The sequence below is a fragment of the Chiloscyllium plagiosum genome, unplaced genomic scaffold (assembly GCF_037043375.1).
Source record: "Chiloscyllium plagiosum isolate Xiang-an unplaced genomic scaffold, Cpla_swu_hap1 HiC_scaffold_33, whole genome shotgun sequence".
NCBI lineage: Eukaryota > Metazoa > Chordata > Chondrichthyes > Orectolobiformes > Hemiscylliidae > Chiloscyllium > Chiloscyllium plagiosum.
Window position 1 is genome coordinate 13,422,035 of NW_028270171.1, and position 17,637 is coordinate 13,439,671.

The 17,637-nt window shown below is 44.8% G+C and overlaps 1 protein-coding gene across 1 annotated transcript; it reads right to left on the bottom strand.

Moving 5' to 3' along the window:
* Window positions 1-2,928: 2,928 nt before the first annotated feature.
* Window positions 2,929-16,808, bottom strand: LOC122545089 (ferritin, middle subunit-like). The gene is made up of 6 exons (XM_087978036.1): window positions 16,707-16,808; window positions 13,522-13,668; window positions 12,724-12,849; window positions 4,489-4,635; window positions 3,723-3,848; window positions 2,929-3,084 (listed from the first exon to the last, which is right to left on the bottom strand). Exons 1-6 carry the CDS (start codon window positions 16,806-16,808, stop codon window positions 2,929-2,931), a joined length of 804 nt encoding a protein of 267 aa, XP_087834162.1.
* Between the last annotated feature and the right edge of the window lie 829 nt (window positions 16,809-17,637).

Sequence of the window (17,637 nt, forward strand, 5' to 3'; positions counted from 1 at the left end):
TCAACCTAAAGTTGATTGTGTTGAACTGAGCAGCCTCCAGTGGAGTGGTGGGCTGTGAGAGTTTGGGGATTGAAGGTGCCCACTCAATGTTAGGGTATGATCACAGCCTTGACGGATAGATTGCTGGAAGCAAGTTACTTTGACCCAGTATCTGATTCAAATACCAGGTTACATTCTAGCCATTACTTGCCAGATTGAGTTACAACTTTGAATATTGTACATGGAACCATGGTCCGAGGTCAACCCTGATAAATATTCATGGCGATGAGAGCAGGTCAGAGGCTGGGAATTCTGTTGTGAATTTCTCAATTCCTGACTTTCCAAACACTGTCCACCATCTACAAATAAAAGTTGTGGAATAGTTTCCAATTTTCTGGCTAAATACAGCCCCAACAACACTGACGAAGCCCCAGGGTAATCTCTCGCCATCCTGCGTTGGAACAATATCACTGTTTCTGAATCCAAGTCCCGGAAGCCCCCCCTCAGCAGCAGCAGCAGCAGCAGCAGCATTCTGGTCTCTCCCACACCAGGTGGGCTGTAACAACCAGCTCATCACCACCTCCTGAAGGGTAACTGTGGCTGGGCACAAATCACAGCCTTCTGATTGGCACACTGAAGATTGACCAATAAAAACCACCCTGTGATGGGGTGTGGGAGTGCAACACTAGAGGGGCATAGGCTAAAGGTGAGAGGTGAAAGATTAAAAATAGGGACGTGAGGGGCAACCTTTTCAGAGAGAGGGTGCTGTGGACATGGAACGAGCTGCCAGAGGAAGTGGTGGAGGCGGGTACAATTATAACATTTAAAAGACATTTGGACGGATACATGAATGGGAAGGTTTTAGAGGGACATGGGCCAAATGCAGGCAAGGGCAACTGGTACAGTTTTGGAAATCTGGTCGGCATGGACAGGTTGGGCCAAAGGGTCTGCTTCTGTGATGTATGACTCTACTGGTGTGCAACAGCATGTTTCTTTAGGATGGTGTGGTGGCTCAGTGGTTAGCACTTCTGCCTCACAGCACCAGGGACCTGGGTTTGATTCCAGCCTCGGGTGAGTGTGTATGTGTATATAGTGTGCATGCTCTCCTTGTGCCTGTGTGGGTTTCCTATGAGTGCTCCAGTTTCCTCCCACAGTCCAAAGATGTGCAGGATCGGTGAATCGGCCATGGGAAATGCAGGGTTAAGAGGATTGGGTGGGTCTGAACAGGATGCTGTTCAGATAATTGGTGCAGACTCAATGGGCTGAATGGCCTCAGCCTGCACTGTAGAGAGTATGTCGGCCTGACTTGATTGTTTACCATAAAAGGTTTTACGTTGGGGAATAAATATGTTAAGGACCTAAACCCTCCCTGAAGGCTGCAGTGTATGCTCACTACAAAATTCACTCAAAGTATCACCAGGAGAGCCCCCTCCCTAACCCACGATCCCTGAAACCCCCAAAGATGAAGGAGCGGCTGTACAGGAGAGTCAGCACTCCCCAACTTGGAGAGAAATCACTGCTCCTTCAACATCACTGGGTCAAATCAAACTGCATCAGGAGAATCCTTCAGCACATGGGAAGCTGGGAGGAAGCTAGGATCAGCTTGGACTGCATACTGCTGACTTTAGCAGCAAGAGTAAATCAGATGGAAACATCTAACCTCAAGCATTGCTGTGTTATTCCCAGATCACTGTCATCCTCCTCATTTCAGCTGTAGGTGACGAAGAGAGCATGTGTATTAATTCAATGCAGCTCAGGAGAATTTCTTCAGCTGACCCCCAGGAATGTGTGTCTGCAGTGAATTATCCCAGCTCTGGGTGGGCAGGCTTGAGGTGTATTGAAAGTGCAGGAGCAGTGTCAGGAGCGAGTCTTCAGATAGGGAAGTACACGGAAGTGATGGAGATACAGTGGGATAATAGTGCTACTGCTGGGGAAAAACTCCCCCCTGCTGTGGATTAACTCCTAGTTGTGCTAGAATGGGGTATTTAATCAATGTGCTCATCAGGAGCTGCATGTTTGATTCAGACTACAGAGAAATGAGCCACTCTTTGTACCCCACTGCTAAGGGGTGAATGGGTGAAGATCACAAGCCCCTGTGCTGGTCTGAACCCCAATGGGCTAAGGCTGGGCTCAGAGGAAAAACAGTAGCATTTTAGAATATCCTGGTCATGTTAGAGTTCCATAGGAAGCTATACTAGACAAATTGAGATCATACCATTCTACCATCGGGGTAGTAACCAGAACCTGATGGATCTCACCCAAAAGCCTAGAAGATAGAGAACAGATCTGGTCACCCAGCTCATGCAGATTTTGATTCCAAATTGCAGGGCCCTTTCAAAGGAAAGGACGACATTGATGCTGAGGTGAACACTTGATGGGCAAATCTGGAAATGGACTTGGAATCAAAGATGTAGGGCGTCTAGGGAAATGGATGTCTGGGGCTGACCTTTTGACAAGGTATGGAAACCTCCCTGCCCACTGTTTGAACTAATGCCTACAGTTTTAGGCAATAAAAGTATAATTGTTGGACAAAAGAATCATTAAAAAAGGTTTTATACTCCAGAGTGTAAAATACCCAACCTCATGTGGGGCACGATAGCTTGAATTTTAGTTACAAAAACTCCATCTAGTTATTCCTGTCCAGTGGGGTGTGGAGTGTTGGCTGAGGTGTAAGAGTGAAGAGGAGACATTTGGTCCAGTGATGGAGCCAAATTGCAGGATGATTACTGACATCAAGCCCCCCAAAGATGCAAACAAATTTGAGAGAAGGGTCAGTGGTCCAAATGATGGACAAAAAGCAAGATCAATAGAACATTTTATTCATTTCCATTCAGGTCATTCAGCTATTACATTCTTGCCAACATATTCCTTCTCCCTAGGGAGGAGCCAGATTGTCCAAGTGAAGTCAGTAATGCATTCACACAAGAGCAGACAGTACCCCAGGCCCCACTAACTGCTGTCCTCCAGCGAGAGCCTGTCAAACAGGTACTCTCCCAGCCCATTCTCAGGAGCTCCCAGACGCTTCAGGTTGGTGATGTAGTCCCCAAGTCGCTTGATGATCTCAACCTCCTCATCCAAATAGTGAGTCTCCAGGAAGTCACACAGCTGGAACACAGGAATATTACAACTCATTACATTAGCACAATCCAAGACAATTTAGAATCCTGCTGCAAAACATACTGGGCAGTAATAGCTCTAGACAACTCCAAAATCCAAACTAGAGATTTTGTACTGGCAGATATATTAGCCAGTCAGCTGGCACATCTTGCCATTTAAGTGGAGCCAAGTTGTATTGTGGTGAATGGTGATCATTCCACTGCAACGGTCCTGAGTGAGGATTCAGTGGCCAATGTCACTTCAGCACTCCCACCAGATTATAATCCAATTTCCTCCTTGCTGAGGAGTTGTAATATTGATCATTCCAGATCCACACTGGTGGTTACAATGTTATATCTGGACAAATTAAAAAAGGTCACATCAGGTTCATTCAGAAGCACTGGCTTTCAGAGTGCTGCTTCTTCAGGTGGTCAAAGAATATTATTTTGGAAGCAGGAATTTCGGAATAAGCCTGTTGGACTATAACCTGGTGTTAGTTTGAACGTTGTACACCCCAGTTTGACACTGGCATCACCAAATCACATCTTTGCACGTGTTTATTATTGAATTTCAAACCCACAAAGACCAACCAGTGAGGTGTTGCCCTGAGGGTCAGGCAGTGATGAGACTGAGGAGGTGAAGCTTACATGAGGGTCAGTCTGGGCAGTGGCAAGTTGGTGTAGATCCAGCAAACTCTGGTTCACATTCTTCTCCAGATCCAGGGCAACCTCCATTGCCTGCAGACCGTTACCCCACTCATCCCTCTCTGGCTTCTGAAACATGGAAACAAAGGACAGTTAAGGATCAGAATCCCGAGTGAGGTGAAGTCAGTCATATGTCCACATCAACCCTCCAGTGGGTCCCACACTGACACACCCAACCCTGTAATCCTGTTTAGGGAAAAATGTAGCCTGTGTATCCCTGGAAACTGGGATACTTAGCATGATCAAACTGACTGGCACATCTTTGATCAGTTCCCAGAGGCTGGAATTCGACCTGGGTCCCTGGCACTGAGATACTGCAGTGCCAGTACCATCCTCAAGTCCAGAAGATGATTTGAGGAGGAAGGGGTTTAGTGGGATCTCAGGAAACTTGATAAATATGGAATGCACCACCTGAGGAGTGTGGGGGAGGCAGCTAGTCCAGTGACATTGCAGTAACATCTGGACAAATACTTCAAATGCCAGGGTATAGTGGGTGAAGGACTAAGTGCAGGTAGGTGGGATTAGTGTAGTTTGGTCAGCTAGATATGGTAGCTGAAAGGGCCATTTCTATGCAGTGACTTGGAGATGGAAGAGATCAGATGGGAAGGCAAGCAACTCTTCACTTCCCCCTTCAGGATGAGCAAACCCTGTTACTGATGGATTGAAGCCACATCAGGAGAGCAGCCATTCCCCTCCCCAACATTCCCACCTTCACATCCTGGAGGAGGACTCTGCCTCCACGTTGATTCTGGAATTTCAGCAGCTTCTCTGCATGTTCCTGCTTCTCCTGGGACTGAGCTTTGAAGAACTGGGAGAAATGGTGCAGGGCAACATCATCCCGGTCAAAGTACGACATCTGAAAGAGAACCATTTACATCCCATTAGCACATCACTGGCCCCAATTCTAGTTGGGAGAAGCAGAGACTAATTTAGCCCTCAGACTGCCTGCCTATTCAAGCAGTTATTAATCCTCTGCATTCTCAAATGATTTTAATATACCAGTGTTGTCCAGTGAGCCAGCAGCTGTTAACCCCAGCTTCCTCCTGAGGACACGCAACATCCATGTTTTAATTTGGATTAAACAGCTGGTGAGTTGCTCAGCAGGTCTGGTACAGCATCAGAGGAGAGAAACACTAAATTTGTGTTTCTCCTCATTAACACCATTAGAATTGGAAGATATTAGACATGGACTGAAGCTCTTCAATAAAAGGAAACTGGAGTGCAGGATGTATTTGTGGTGGGGTGGGGGTCCAAAGCTAGACAACACAGGGTTACCATGAGGGATGGACATCAATGGACCCAAGCAGCAGCTACTTTGAAAAGGTGGTGTATGGAATGAGCTGCCAAAGGAATAGTGGAGGCTGGTACAATTACCACATTTCAAAGGCACCTGGATGGGTATATGAATGGGAGCTATTTAGAGTGATATGTGCCAAATGGGACTGGATTAATGCAGGATATCTGGCTGGCATGGAAGAGTGGCTTAGAGGGTCTGTTGCTGTGCAGACACAGTCTAAGATGGTAGATTTCAAATATTCTGCATGGAACCAACTGAAGTTATAACCTTTAACAAGGGGAGGGTTCAGTTGGGTGACAAGGAAAGCCACTGGAGTACTAAGTGCTGTCTACTCCAGTCACTATTAACCAGAGGGTAATACCCAGTCACCAGGACATTTTTCTGAATGAAAAAAGTAGATACAAAACATATCAGAACATGGACTGTAGGCCATTCAGCCCCTCAAGCCAGCCCTGCCATTCAATGAGAAAGTAACCATGAGGCTGCTGCAAGGAACTGCATTGTTCCTTTGGGGCTAAACTAGAAAAGTGGATGTTGGACACTGCTGGCACTAATTTAGTCAGGGGAGAGAGAGAGAGAGCGCAAGAGCGTTTTGTGCAACTTGTAGATCATTGGGATTGTTTGTACTGCTCCAATCTATGGTACAGATGTGTTCATAATCAGAGTATGGAAGGGAATGAGTGGAATGGAATGAGAGAAAGGGGACCTGGGGTTTGCTGAGGAAAGCCTGTGCAAGGAGCCTTTGAATTGTAAGCAAGCAACTGAGTGATTAGAAAGTGTAACTTGATCAGGGAAAAGTCCAATACAGGGAAAACCTCTTGCGACTCAGATTAACCATTACACCAAGCTGGTGACACCATCCCCAGATAAACTGAAAAGCACTATGCTTGGTTTGACTTGAGCAGTTTAAGCCATTAGATTTACACCCATATTTGACTCATACATTGAACCATCATGCTCACAAGTGAATGTTATGTTAATGCTACTCCTTAAGCAGGATGTTTCATCTTTGGTTTGTGTCCCCCTCAAGATGGGTCATAAAGGCAGAGGTGCTGCCATGTCTGGCAATAGCTTCTTCAAACAATGACAGGGGAGTGGCCAGTTATTCTCCAATCTTGGTTTGTTTTAACAGGCAAAAACTGCTAGTAGCAGAGAAGCTGTTACTCTGAAACTAGGTTCCATGCTTCAACAGATGTTTCTTACATGAATGCTCTGAAAACTCTCCTGCCAGCCAGAAGCAGAGTTTGTATTTACCATTTACTAAAGGGGGTGTTTTTGGGCTGTTGTGGGGATGGGAACAGCTCCTTTATTATGTTGCAATTGAGTCCATTGGGTTCCAAGTAGTTGGATTGTCTTAAATTCCCATTTCCTTTTGTTGGTGCTTCTACCAGAGAAGGTAGATAGTTGTTTTTATAAAGCAGAATGGTTTGACCAGCTGCATCACCCCTGGATTATACACAATACAACTGCCTTTCTAATGAGGCAAGGTTAGGGTCTGGGCAACCTTAGTGGTTTTGACAGATCCTTTCCCAACTGTTGGGTCCCAGTCTGGATTATGAAGGGACACAACTCAGGTCAGAGTGAAAGTGAGTGATCCATCCTTATTAAAAACCTAACTGGTTCACCAATGAAAGCTGTTCCCACCTCCATCAAACAGAGCTCTAGGGATTTCATCCTCATCTCATGAGAGAACCTTTAAAACACAGAGCCCAGAGTGTGATGAATATTCACCACATGTTTGTATGTGTGTACCTACAATATTCAAGCAGACACCATCCAGGATAAAACAGCCCACTCCATTAGTACTGCATTCTCCACCTCCCTTCAATGTCCATGATCTACCAGGTACCCTGCAGCACTCACTAAACACCTTCCCAATAGACATTCTAACACATCAGAAGGGCATGGGCAAATCATTACTGGAAAAAAGTGGGCCATTTTAATTCTCATACCATCCTGATTTGATGGTCTCCATTTCTTCAATCATTGGGTCAAGTTTCAGACTACACCAGCCACCTTATGGGTACACCAACACTTCAGGTCAACTCTTCCCTTCACCTGGAGGATGGACAACCAGTGGCTACCTGACCACCCACACAAGTGGATAATACGGAAAGCTAAATAGGCCTCAACGGGAGCCTACTTAAGCAGAGGCCAGTCACAGGCTGACATTAACTACCTCTGCTCAGATAAGCCAAGTATCATTGATAAACACTGCCATAACTCCCTTTCACAGTTTCAAAACTAGTAAAATGCTTTTTTGGTATTAGCAGAAAATGCAAGCATACCAGAATGCATTCAAGTAGCAAAACAGCAACTAGTCAATGGATACCTCCATATGGTGGACCTAAATTAGTTTACTTAGTGTGGAAACAGGCCCTTCAGCCCAAGTCCACACTGACCCTCTGAAGAACAACCCACCCAGACCCATTTTACCTCTTCACCTAAGAGGATTAATTTAGCACAGCCAATTCACCTAACCTGCAGGTCTTTGGACTGTGGGAGAATCCAGAGCACCCAGAGGAAATCCACACAGAAGTGGGGAGAACATGCAAACTCCACAGAGACAATTGTCAGAGGTGGGAATTGAACCCAGGTCTCTGGTACCATGAGGAAGCAGTGCTAACCACTGTGCCATCATGCCACCCACAAAATGGTTAAGCTAGTCCTGTAAAATATCCTGTTTTGACAACCATAGGAAAGTGACAGTTGCTGCCTGTGACAGCCATATCAGGGATTAGTATATTAACCAAGGACACTGCACCCCAGAAACATCACTGAACATAAACAGGAACATACATTATTGCACATAAGTATCATACCCCATTGTTGCTGTAGCACCACATTTATCTTGAATTGGGAAATAGGCAAGAGCAACAAGAGCCAGTCTATAAGAGCATCAAGTTAATTAGAAATAAAGAGTTTACTTCACGTAATAGAAGCAATTATAAATAGATACAACACTCACCAAAGACTGATAGAGATAGGAGGCAGTGAGCTCCAGGTTAATCTGCTTGTTGACAGCAGCTTCGCAATCCTGGTGATAGTTTTGACAAATCTGGGAAGCCATTTTGTGACAAATATTGCACTACTTGCCGACCCAAACTAAGTCACAGTCCAACCACAAACTTAGAATTACCACCAACTCTACCTAAATCACCACAGCCTTTGGACTTTTATTTATACTCCAGGAGCAGACCTCATTTTATAAAGCAGGAAATGACATCATCAGTGATGGCCAATCACTCTTGTTAATCAATCGATCAGCTGCCATGTCCATTCAGCGCAGAATGGGAATTGGATCCAGAAGCCAATTAGAATTGACAACTGGTGGATGATGAAATTGGTGATTGACCTTTGACCTCTTACACAATTGCAAATTCTGTAAATATTTCTACCTGAAAATGAGATTAAAACATACTCTAAAACTTCATTATTGTTCCTGAGCTTGTGTATTAAGACATGCTGAAAACAGATTTGCAGAACTTTGTTAATTTGTTACTCTGAGGGATTTGTCTTCCTACCTTCTGAATGACAGTGTTGGGAGTCCATTGAAAAATGGCTAGATTTTGTTGACATTCAACATTTGCCTATTGATTGACAGTGACAGAAATGAAGTGCTTTTGGGTCATCTAGTGCAGGCAACTGATGTACTTTGTGGATCCTTTCTGAATCTGCTGTGATCTTTTTGACTTTAGGTCTCAGGAAACCCAGTTTACAAACCAAAACGGTAAATGCGCTGAGTGCGTCAGCCATGTAGTAGGCCTCAGGCTTCCATTCCTAAATTGCTGTTAGAAACATACTGCATGATCAACTTTTCTGTCTCCATGATTCTGGTTCTGTTTACATTGCATTCTGTAAAATGTGCAGCTCAGAAACTGGCCTCCGAGCTCAACATGGTCCATACCCACAGCTATATGGACATGAGGGTGTCTCAACCTAAAGTTGATTGTGTTGAACTGAGCAGCCTCCAGTGGAGTGATGGGCTGTGAGAGTTTGGGGATTGAAGGTCCCCACTCAATGTTAGGGTATGATCACAGCCTTGACGGATAGATTGGTGGAAGCAAGTTACTTTGACCCAGTGTCTGATTCAAATACCAGGTTACAGTCTAGCCATTACTTGTCAGATTGAGTTACAAGTTTGAGTATTATACATGGAACCATGGTCCGAGGTCAACCCTGATAAATATTCATGGCGATGAGAGCAGGTCAGAGGCTGGGAATTCTGTTGTGAATTTCTCAATTCCTGACTTTCCAAACACTGTCCACCATCTACAAGTAAAAGTTGTGGAATATTTTCCAATTTTCTGGCTAAATAAGTCCCAACAACACTGATGAAGCTCCAGGGAAATCTCTCGCCATCCTGAGTTGGAACAATATCACTGTTTCTGAATCCAAGTCCCGGAAGCCCCCCCTCAGCAGCACCAGCAGCAGCAGCATTCTGGTCTCTCCCACACCACGTGGGCTGTAATAACCAGCTCATCACCACCTCCTGAAGGGTAACTGTGGCTGGGCACGAAACGCAGCCTTCTGATTGGCACACTGAAGATTTACCAATAAAAACCACCCTGTGATGGGGTGTGGGAGTGCAATACTAGAGGGGCATAGGCTAAAGGTGAGAGGGGAAAGATTAAAATAGGGACGTGAGGGGCAACCTTTTCAGAGAGAGGGTGCTGTGGACATGGAACAAGCTACCAGAGGAAGTGGTGGAGGCGGGTACAATTATAACATTTAAAAGACATTTGGATGGATACATGAATGGGAAGGTTTTAGAGGGACATGGGCCAAATACAGGCAAGGGCAACTGGTACAGTTTTGGAAATCTGGTTGGCATGGACAGGTTGGGCCAAAGGGTCTGCTTCTGTGATATATGACTCTATGACTCTACTGGTGTGCAACAGCATGTTTCTTTAGGATGGTGTGGTGGCTCAGTGGTTAGCACTTCTGCGTCGCAGCACCAGGGACCTCAGTTTGATTCCAGCCTTGGGTGAGTGTGTGTGTGTGTGTATATATATATATAGTTGTGCATGCTCTCCTTGTGCCTGTGTGGGTTTCCTAGGAGTGCTCCAGTTTCCTCCCACAGTCGAAAGATGTGCAGAATCGGCCATGGGAAATGCAGGGTTAAGAGGATTGGGTGGGTCTGAACAGGATGCTGTTCAGATAATTGGTGCAGTCTCAATGGGCTGAATGGCCTCAGCCTGCACTGTAACGAGTATGTCGGCCTGACTTGATTGTTTACAATAAAAGGTTTTACGTTGGGGAATAAATATGTTAAGGACCTAAACCCTCCCTGAAGGTTGCAGTGTATGCTCACTACAAAATTCACTCAAACAGTCACCAGGAGAGCCCCCTCCCTAACCCACGATCCCTGAAACCCCAAAGATGAAGGAGCAGCTGTACAGGAGAGTCAGCATCTCCAGGTTTTCTTTCAGAATGACAGCACTCCCCAACTTGGAGAGAAATCACTGCTCCTGCAACATTACTGGGTCAAATCAAACTGCATCAGGAGAATCCTTCAGCACATGGGAAGCTGGGAGGAAGCTAGGATCAGCTTGGACTGCAAACTGCTGACTTTAGTAGCAAGAGTAAATCAGATGGAAGCATCTCACCTCAGGCATTGCTGTGTTATTCCCAGATCACAGTCATCCTGCTCATTTCAGCTGTAGATGATGAGAGCATGTGTATTAGTTCAATGCAGCTCAGGAGAATTTCTTGAGCTGACGCCCAGGAATGTGTGTCTGCAGTGAATTATCCCAGCTCTGGGTGGGCAGGCTTGAGGTTTATTGAAAGTGCTGGAGCAGTGTTAGGAGTGAGTCTACAGATAGGGAGGTATATGAAAGTGAGGGAGAGACAGTGGGAGAACATTGCTACGGCTGGGAAGAACTCCCCCTGCTGTGGATGGACTCCTAGTTGTGCTCGAAGGGGTATTTCATCAAGGTGCTCAGCAGGTGCTGCATGTTTGATTCAGACTACAGAGAAATGAGCCACTCTGTGTACCCCACTGCTAAGGGCTGTAACAAGGCAAGGGGTGAAGATCACAGGCCCCTGTGCTGGTCGGAACCCCAATGGGCTCCTAAGGCTGGGCTCAGGTAAAAGAAAACAGTAGCATTTAGAATATCCTGGTCCTGTTAGAGTTCCATAGGGAGCTATAACCAGTCAAACTGAGACCATATCATTAGCTAGTTCCACCATCTGGGTAGAAACCAGAACCTCATGGACCACACCCAAAGCCTATAACAAAGATGAACAGATCTGGTCATCCAAATCATGCAGAATTTGATTCCAAATTGTGGAGTCCTTCTAAAGTGAAGGAAGGAATTGATGTGGAGATGAACACTTGATTGGCAAATCTGGAAATGAACTTGGAATCAAAGATTTAGGGTGTCTAGGGAAATGGATGTTTGGAGCTGATCTTTTGACAAGGTATGGAAACTTCCCTGCCCTCTGTTTGCCTAATACTGTAGGCATTAGTCCAAAATAAAGGATAGTTCTTGGACAAAAGAATCATTAAAAATGTTTTATACTCCAGAATGTGTAACACCCAACCTCATGTGGGGCATGATAGCTTGAATTTTAGTTACAACAACCCCATGTTTTAGTCTAGTGATTTGAGCCAAATTGCAGGATGATTACTGACATCAAGCCCCCCCAACAGATAGGAAACAAATGAGAGAAGGATCAGTGGTGCAAATGATGGACAAAAAGCAAGGTCAATTGAACATTTTATTCATTTCCATTCAGGTGGTATGGGGGAAGAAAGCCAGATTGTCCAAGTGAAGTCAGTAATGCATTCAGATAAAAGCAGACAGTACCCCATGCCCCACTAACTGCTGTCCTCCAGTGAGAGCCTGTCAAACAGGTACTCTCCCAGCCCATTCTCAGGAGCTCCCAGACGCTCCAGGTTGGTGATGTAGTCCCCAAGTCGCTTGATGATCTCAACCTCCTCATCCAAATAGTGAGTCTCCAGGAAGTCACAGCTGGAACACAGGAATATTACAACTCATTACATTAGCACAATCCAAGACAGTTTGGAGAATTCCCACTGCAAAACAGACTGGGCAGTACTAGCTCTAGACAACCCTGAAAAATCCAGCAAACTATAGAGTTTGGACTGGTGAATATATTAGCCTCTCAGCTGGCACATGTTGCTATTTAAGTGGAGCGGAGTTGTATTGTGGTGAATGGTGTCCATTACACTGCAACAGTCCCGAATGAGGATTCAGTGGCCAATGTCACTTCAGCGCTCCCACCAGATTACAATCCAAGTTCCTCCTTGACCTTATTGCTGAAGGGTTGTAATATTGATCATTCCAGATGCACACTGGTGGTTACAATGTTACATCTGGACAAAGTTAAAAATCACAACACCAGGTTTTGTCCAACAGGTTTATTCAGAAGCACTGGCTTTCAGAGTGCTGCTTCTTCAGGTGGTCAAAGAGTATTAGTTTGGAAGCTCGAGCTTTGAATATGCCCATTGGACTATAACCTGGTGTTAGTTTTCACTTTATACACCCCAGTTTGACACTGGCATCACCAAATCACATCTCCCCAAATGTTACATTATTGAATTTCAAACCCACAAAGACCAACCAGTGAGGTGTTGCCCTGAGGGTCAGGCAGTGATGAGAATGAGGTGGTGAAGCTTACATGAGGGTCAGTCTGGGCAGTGGCGAGTTGGTGTAGATCCAGCAAACTCTGGTTCACATTCTTCTCCAGATCCAGGGCAACCTGCATTGCCTGCAGACCGTTACCCCACTCATCCCTCTCTGGCTTCTGAAACATGGAAACAAAGGACAGTTAAGAATGCTGACAGTGGGATGAAGCAGGTCATTTAGCCCATTTGTCCACATCAACCCTCCAGAGGGTTGACACTGCCCCAAGCCATTCCTGTAATCTTGTTTAGTGAAAAATGTAACCTGTGTATCCCTGGAAACTGGGCAACCTCATGACCAAACTGACCAGCACATCTTTGTGCCATGTGCAAACTGAGCAGTTCCCAGAGGCTGGAATTGGACCTGGGTCACTGGCACTGAGACAGTGTAGTGCTAAACCTTCCTCAAGTCCAGAGGATGATTTGAGGAGGAAGGGTTTTAGTGGGATCTCAGGAAACTTGATAAATATGGAATGCAGCACCTGAGTGTGGGGGAGGCAGCTAGTCCAGTGACATTGCAGCAACATCTGGACAAATACTTCAAATGCCAGGGTATAGTGGGCAAAGGACTAAGTGCAGGTGGGATTAGTGTAGTTTGGTCAGCATAGATATGGATACCATATGGTATGGTAGACCAAAGGGCCTGTTTCTATGCAGTGAGTGCGAGGTGGAAGAGATCATATGGGAAAGACAAGCAACAGTTCTTCACTTCCCCTTCAGGATGAGCAAACCCTGTTACTGATGGATTGAAGCCACATCAGGACAGCAGCCATTCCCCTCCCCAACATTCCCACCTTCACATCCTGGAGGAGGACTCTGCCTCCACGCTGATTCTGGAATTTCAGCAGCTTCTCTGCATGTTCCTGCTTCTCCTGGGACTGAGCTTTGAAGAACTGGGAGAAATGGTGCAGGGCAACATCATCCCGGTCAAAGTAAGACATCTGAAAGAGAACCATTTCCATCCCATTAACACATCACTGGCCCCAATTCTAGTTGTCAGAAGTAGAGACTAAATTTATCCCTCAATCAGACTGACTATTCAAGCAGTTATTAATCCTCTGCATTCTCAAGTGATTTTAATATATCATGGTTGTCCAGTGAGCCAGCAGCTCTTAACCCCAGCTTCCTCCTGAGGACATGCAACATCCATGTTTTCATTTGGAATAAACAGCTGGAGAGTTGCTCAGCAGGTCTGGTACAGCATCAGAGGAGAGAAACACTAAATTCATGTTTCTGCTCATTAACACCATTAGAATTGTTAGATATTAGACATGGACTGAAACTCTTCAATAAAGGAAGGAGGTATTTAGAGTGATGTGCCAAATGGGACGAGATTAATGTGGGATATCTGGCCGGCATGGAAGAGTGGCTTCGAGGGTCTGTTTCTGTGCAGACCAGGTCTAGGATGGTAGATTTCAAATATTCTGCATGGAACCGACTGAAATCGTAACCTTTAACAAGGTGAGGGTTCAGTTGGGTGACAAGGAAAGCCACTGGAGTACTAAGTGCTGTCTACTCCAGTCACCATTAACCAGAGGGTAATACCCAGTCACCAGGACATGGAGATACAAAACTGATATCAGAACACAGGGACTGTAGGCCATTCAGCCCCTCAAGCCAGTCCTGCCATTCAATGAGAAAGTAACCATGAGGCTGCTGCAAGGCACTACATTCTTCTTTGGGGCTAAAATAAAAAGTTGGATGATGGATACTGCTGGCATTAGTTTAGTCAGGAGAGAGTTTTGTGTAACTTGTAGATCATTGGGATTGTCTGTACCATACGTTTGATCAGTAGAATGTGTTCATATCAGAGTATGGAAGGGAATGAGTGGAATGGAATGAGAGAAAGGGGACCTGGGGTTTGCTGAGGAAAGCCTGTGGGAGGAGCCTTTGAATTGTAAGCAAGCAACTGAGTGATTAGAAAAGTGTAACTTGATCAAGGAAAAGTCCAATACAGGGAAAACCTCATGCGACTCAGATTAAGCATTACATCAGGACAAAGTGAGGATCTGCAGACAGTGGAGATCAGAGCTGAAAATGTGTTGCTGAAAAAGCACAGCAGGTCAGGCAGCATCCAGGGAACAGGAGAAGCGACGTTTCAGGCATAAGCCCTTCTATAGCCCTACCTGAAGGAGGGCTTATGTCCGAGACGTCGATTCTCCTGTTCCTTGGATGCTGCTTAACCATTACATCAAGCTAGTGACACCATCTGCAGGTAAACTGCAAGGCACTATGCTTGGTTTGACTTGAGCAGTTTAAGCCATTAGATTTACACCCACATTTGACTCATACATTGAACCATCATGCTCACAAGTGAATGTTATGTTAATGCTACTCCTTTAAGCAGCTTGTTTTGTCCTTGGTTTGTGTCCCCTTCAAGATGGGTCATAAAGGCAGAGGTGCTGTCATGTCTGACAATAGCTTCTTCAAACAATGACAGGGGAGTGGCCAGTTATTCTCCAATCTTGGTTTAACAGGCAGAAACTGCTCGTAGCAGAGACGCTGTTACTCTGAAACTAGGTTCCATGCTTCAACAGATGTTTCTTACATGAATGCTCTGAAAACTCCTGCCAGCAAGAAGCAGAGTTTGTATTTACCATTTGCTAAAGGGGGCGTTTTTGGGCTGTTGTGGGTATGGGAACAGCTCCTTTGTTATGTTGCAATTGAGTCCATTGGGTTCCAAGTAGTTGGATTGTCTTAAATTCCTGTTTCTTTTTGTTGGTGCTTCTACCAGAGAATGTAGATAGTTGTTTTTATAAAGCAGAATGGTTTGACCAGCTGCATCACCCCTGGATTATACACTATACAACTGCCTTTCTAATGAGGAAAGGTTAGGGTCTGGGCAACCTTAGTGGTTTGGACAGATCCAGACAGGGCCCCAACAGTTGGGGAAGGATTACAAAGGGGCACAACTCATGTCAGAGTGGAAGTGAGTGATCCATCCTTATTAAAAGCTAACTGGTTCACCAATGAAAGCTGTTCCATCTCCATCAGAGCTCAAGGGACTTGGTTCTCATCTCATGAGAGAGAACCTTTAAAACACAGAGCCCAGAGTGTGATGAATATTCACCACATGTCTGGATTAGTGTACCTGCAACATTCAAGAGAGAGACACCATCCAGGATAAAACAGCCCACTCCATTCTCCATCTCCCTTCAGTGTCCATTATCTACCAGGTATCCTGCAGCACTCACTAAACACCTTCCAAATTAGGACATTCTAACACTTCAGAAGGGCATGGACAAATCATTACTGGAAAAGAGTGGGCCATTTTAATTCTCATACCATCCTGATTTGATGGTTTCCATTTCTTCAGTCAGTGTCAAATTTCAGACTACTCCAGCCACCTTATGGGTACACCAATACTGCAGCAAATTGACTCTTCCTCCTGGTGAAGGGATGGACAAGTGGCTACCAGACCACCCACACAAGTGGATAATACAGAAAGCTAAAATAGGCCTCAACTGGAGCCTACTTAAGCAGAGGCCAGTCACAGCCTGACATTAAATACCTCTGCTCAGAGAAGCCAAGTATCATTGATAAACACTGCCATAACTCCCTTTTACAGTATCAAATCTAGTATGATGCTTATTTAGCATTATCAGAAAATAAACCAAACATACCAGAATACATTAAAGCAGGAGAAAGGCAGCTGGTCAATGCATACCTCTATATGGTTGACCCAAATGGTTTAAGCTATTCCTGTAAAATATCCTGTTTTGACAACCCTAGGGAAGTGACAGTCACTGCCTATGACAGCCATATCAGGGAATTGTACACTAACCAAGAACACTTCACCTTGCATACATTATTGCACATCAGTATCATACTCCATTGTTGCTGTAACACCACATTTGTCTTGAAGTGTGAAACAGGTAAGAGCTACAAAAGTCAATCTAGAGGAGCATCAAGTTAATTTGAAGTACAGAAATCTTTACTTCACATAATAGAAGCAATTATAAATAGAGACAACACTCACCAAAGACTGATAGAGATAGGAGGCAGTGAGCTCCAGGTTAATCTGCTTGTTGACAGCAGCTTCACAATCCTGGTGATAGTTTTGACACACCTGGGAAGCCATTTTGTGACAAATATTGCACTACCTGCTGACCCAAGACAAGTCACAGACCAACTACAAACTTAAAATTACCACCAACTCTACCTAAATGACCACAGCCTTTGGACTTTTATTTATATTCCAGGAGCAGATCTCATTTTATTAAGCAGGAAATGACATCATCAGTGATGGCCAATCACTCTTGTGAATCAATCGATCAGCTGCCATGTCCATTCAGCGCAGAATGGGAATTGGATCCAGAAGCCAATTAGAATTGACAACTGGTCGATGATGAAATTAGTGATTGACCTCTTACACAAGTGCAAATTCTCTGAGTATATCTACCTGAAAATGAGATTAAAACATACTCTGAAATTTCACTATTGTATTTGAGCTTGTGTATTAAGATATGCTGAAAACAGATTTGCAGAACTTTGTTAGTTTGTTACTCTGAGGGATTTGTCTTCCTACCTTCTGAATGACAGTGTTGGGAGTCCATTGAAAAATGGCTAGATTTTGTTGACATTCAACATTTGCCTATTGATTGACAGTGACAGAAATGAAGTGCTTTTGGGTCATCTAGTGCAGGCAACTGATGTACTTTGTGGATCCTTTCTGAATCTGCTGTGATCTCTGTGACCTTAGGTCTCAGGAAGCCCAGTTTAAAACCAAAACGGTAAATGTGCCGAGTGTGTCAGCCATGTCGTAGGCCTCAGGCCTCCATGTTTAAATTGCTGTTAGAAACATATTGCATGATCAACTTTTCAACTCCATGTTCAGTTTTTAATTGTTTCAAGGAGAACGAGCCCTCAACTCAAGGGTGTTTCCAAGTGGAGAGATTCTGATTCTGATC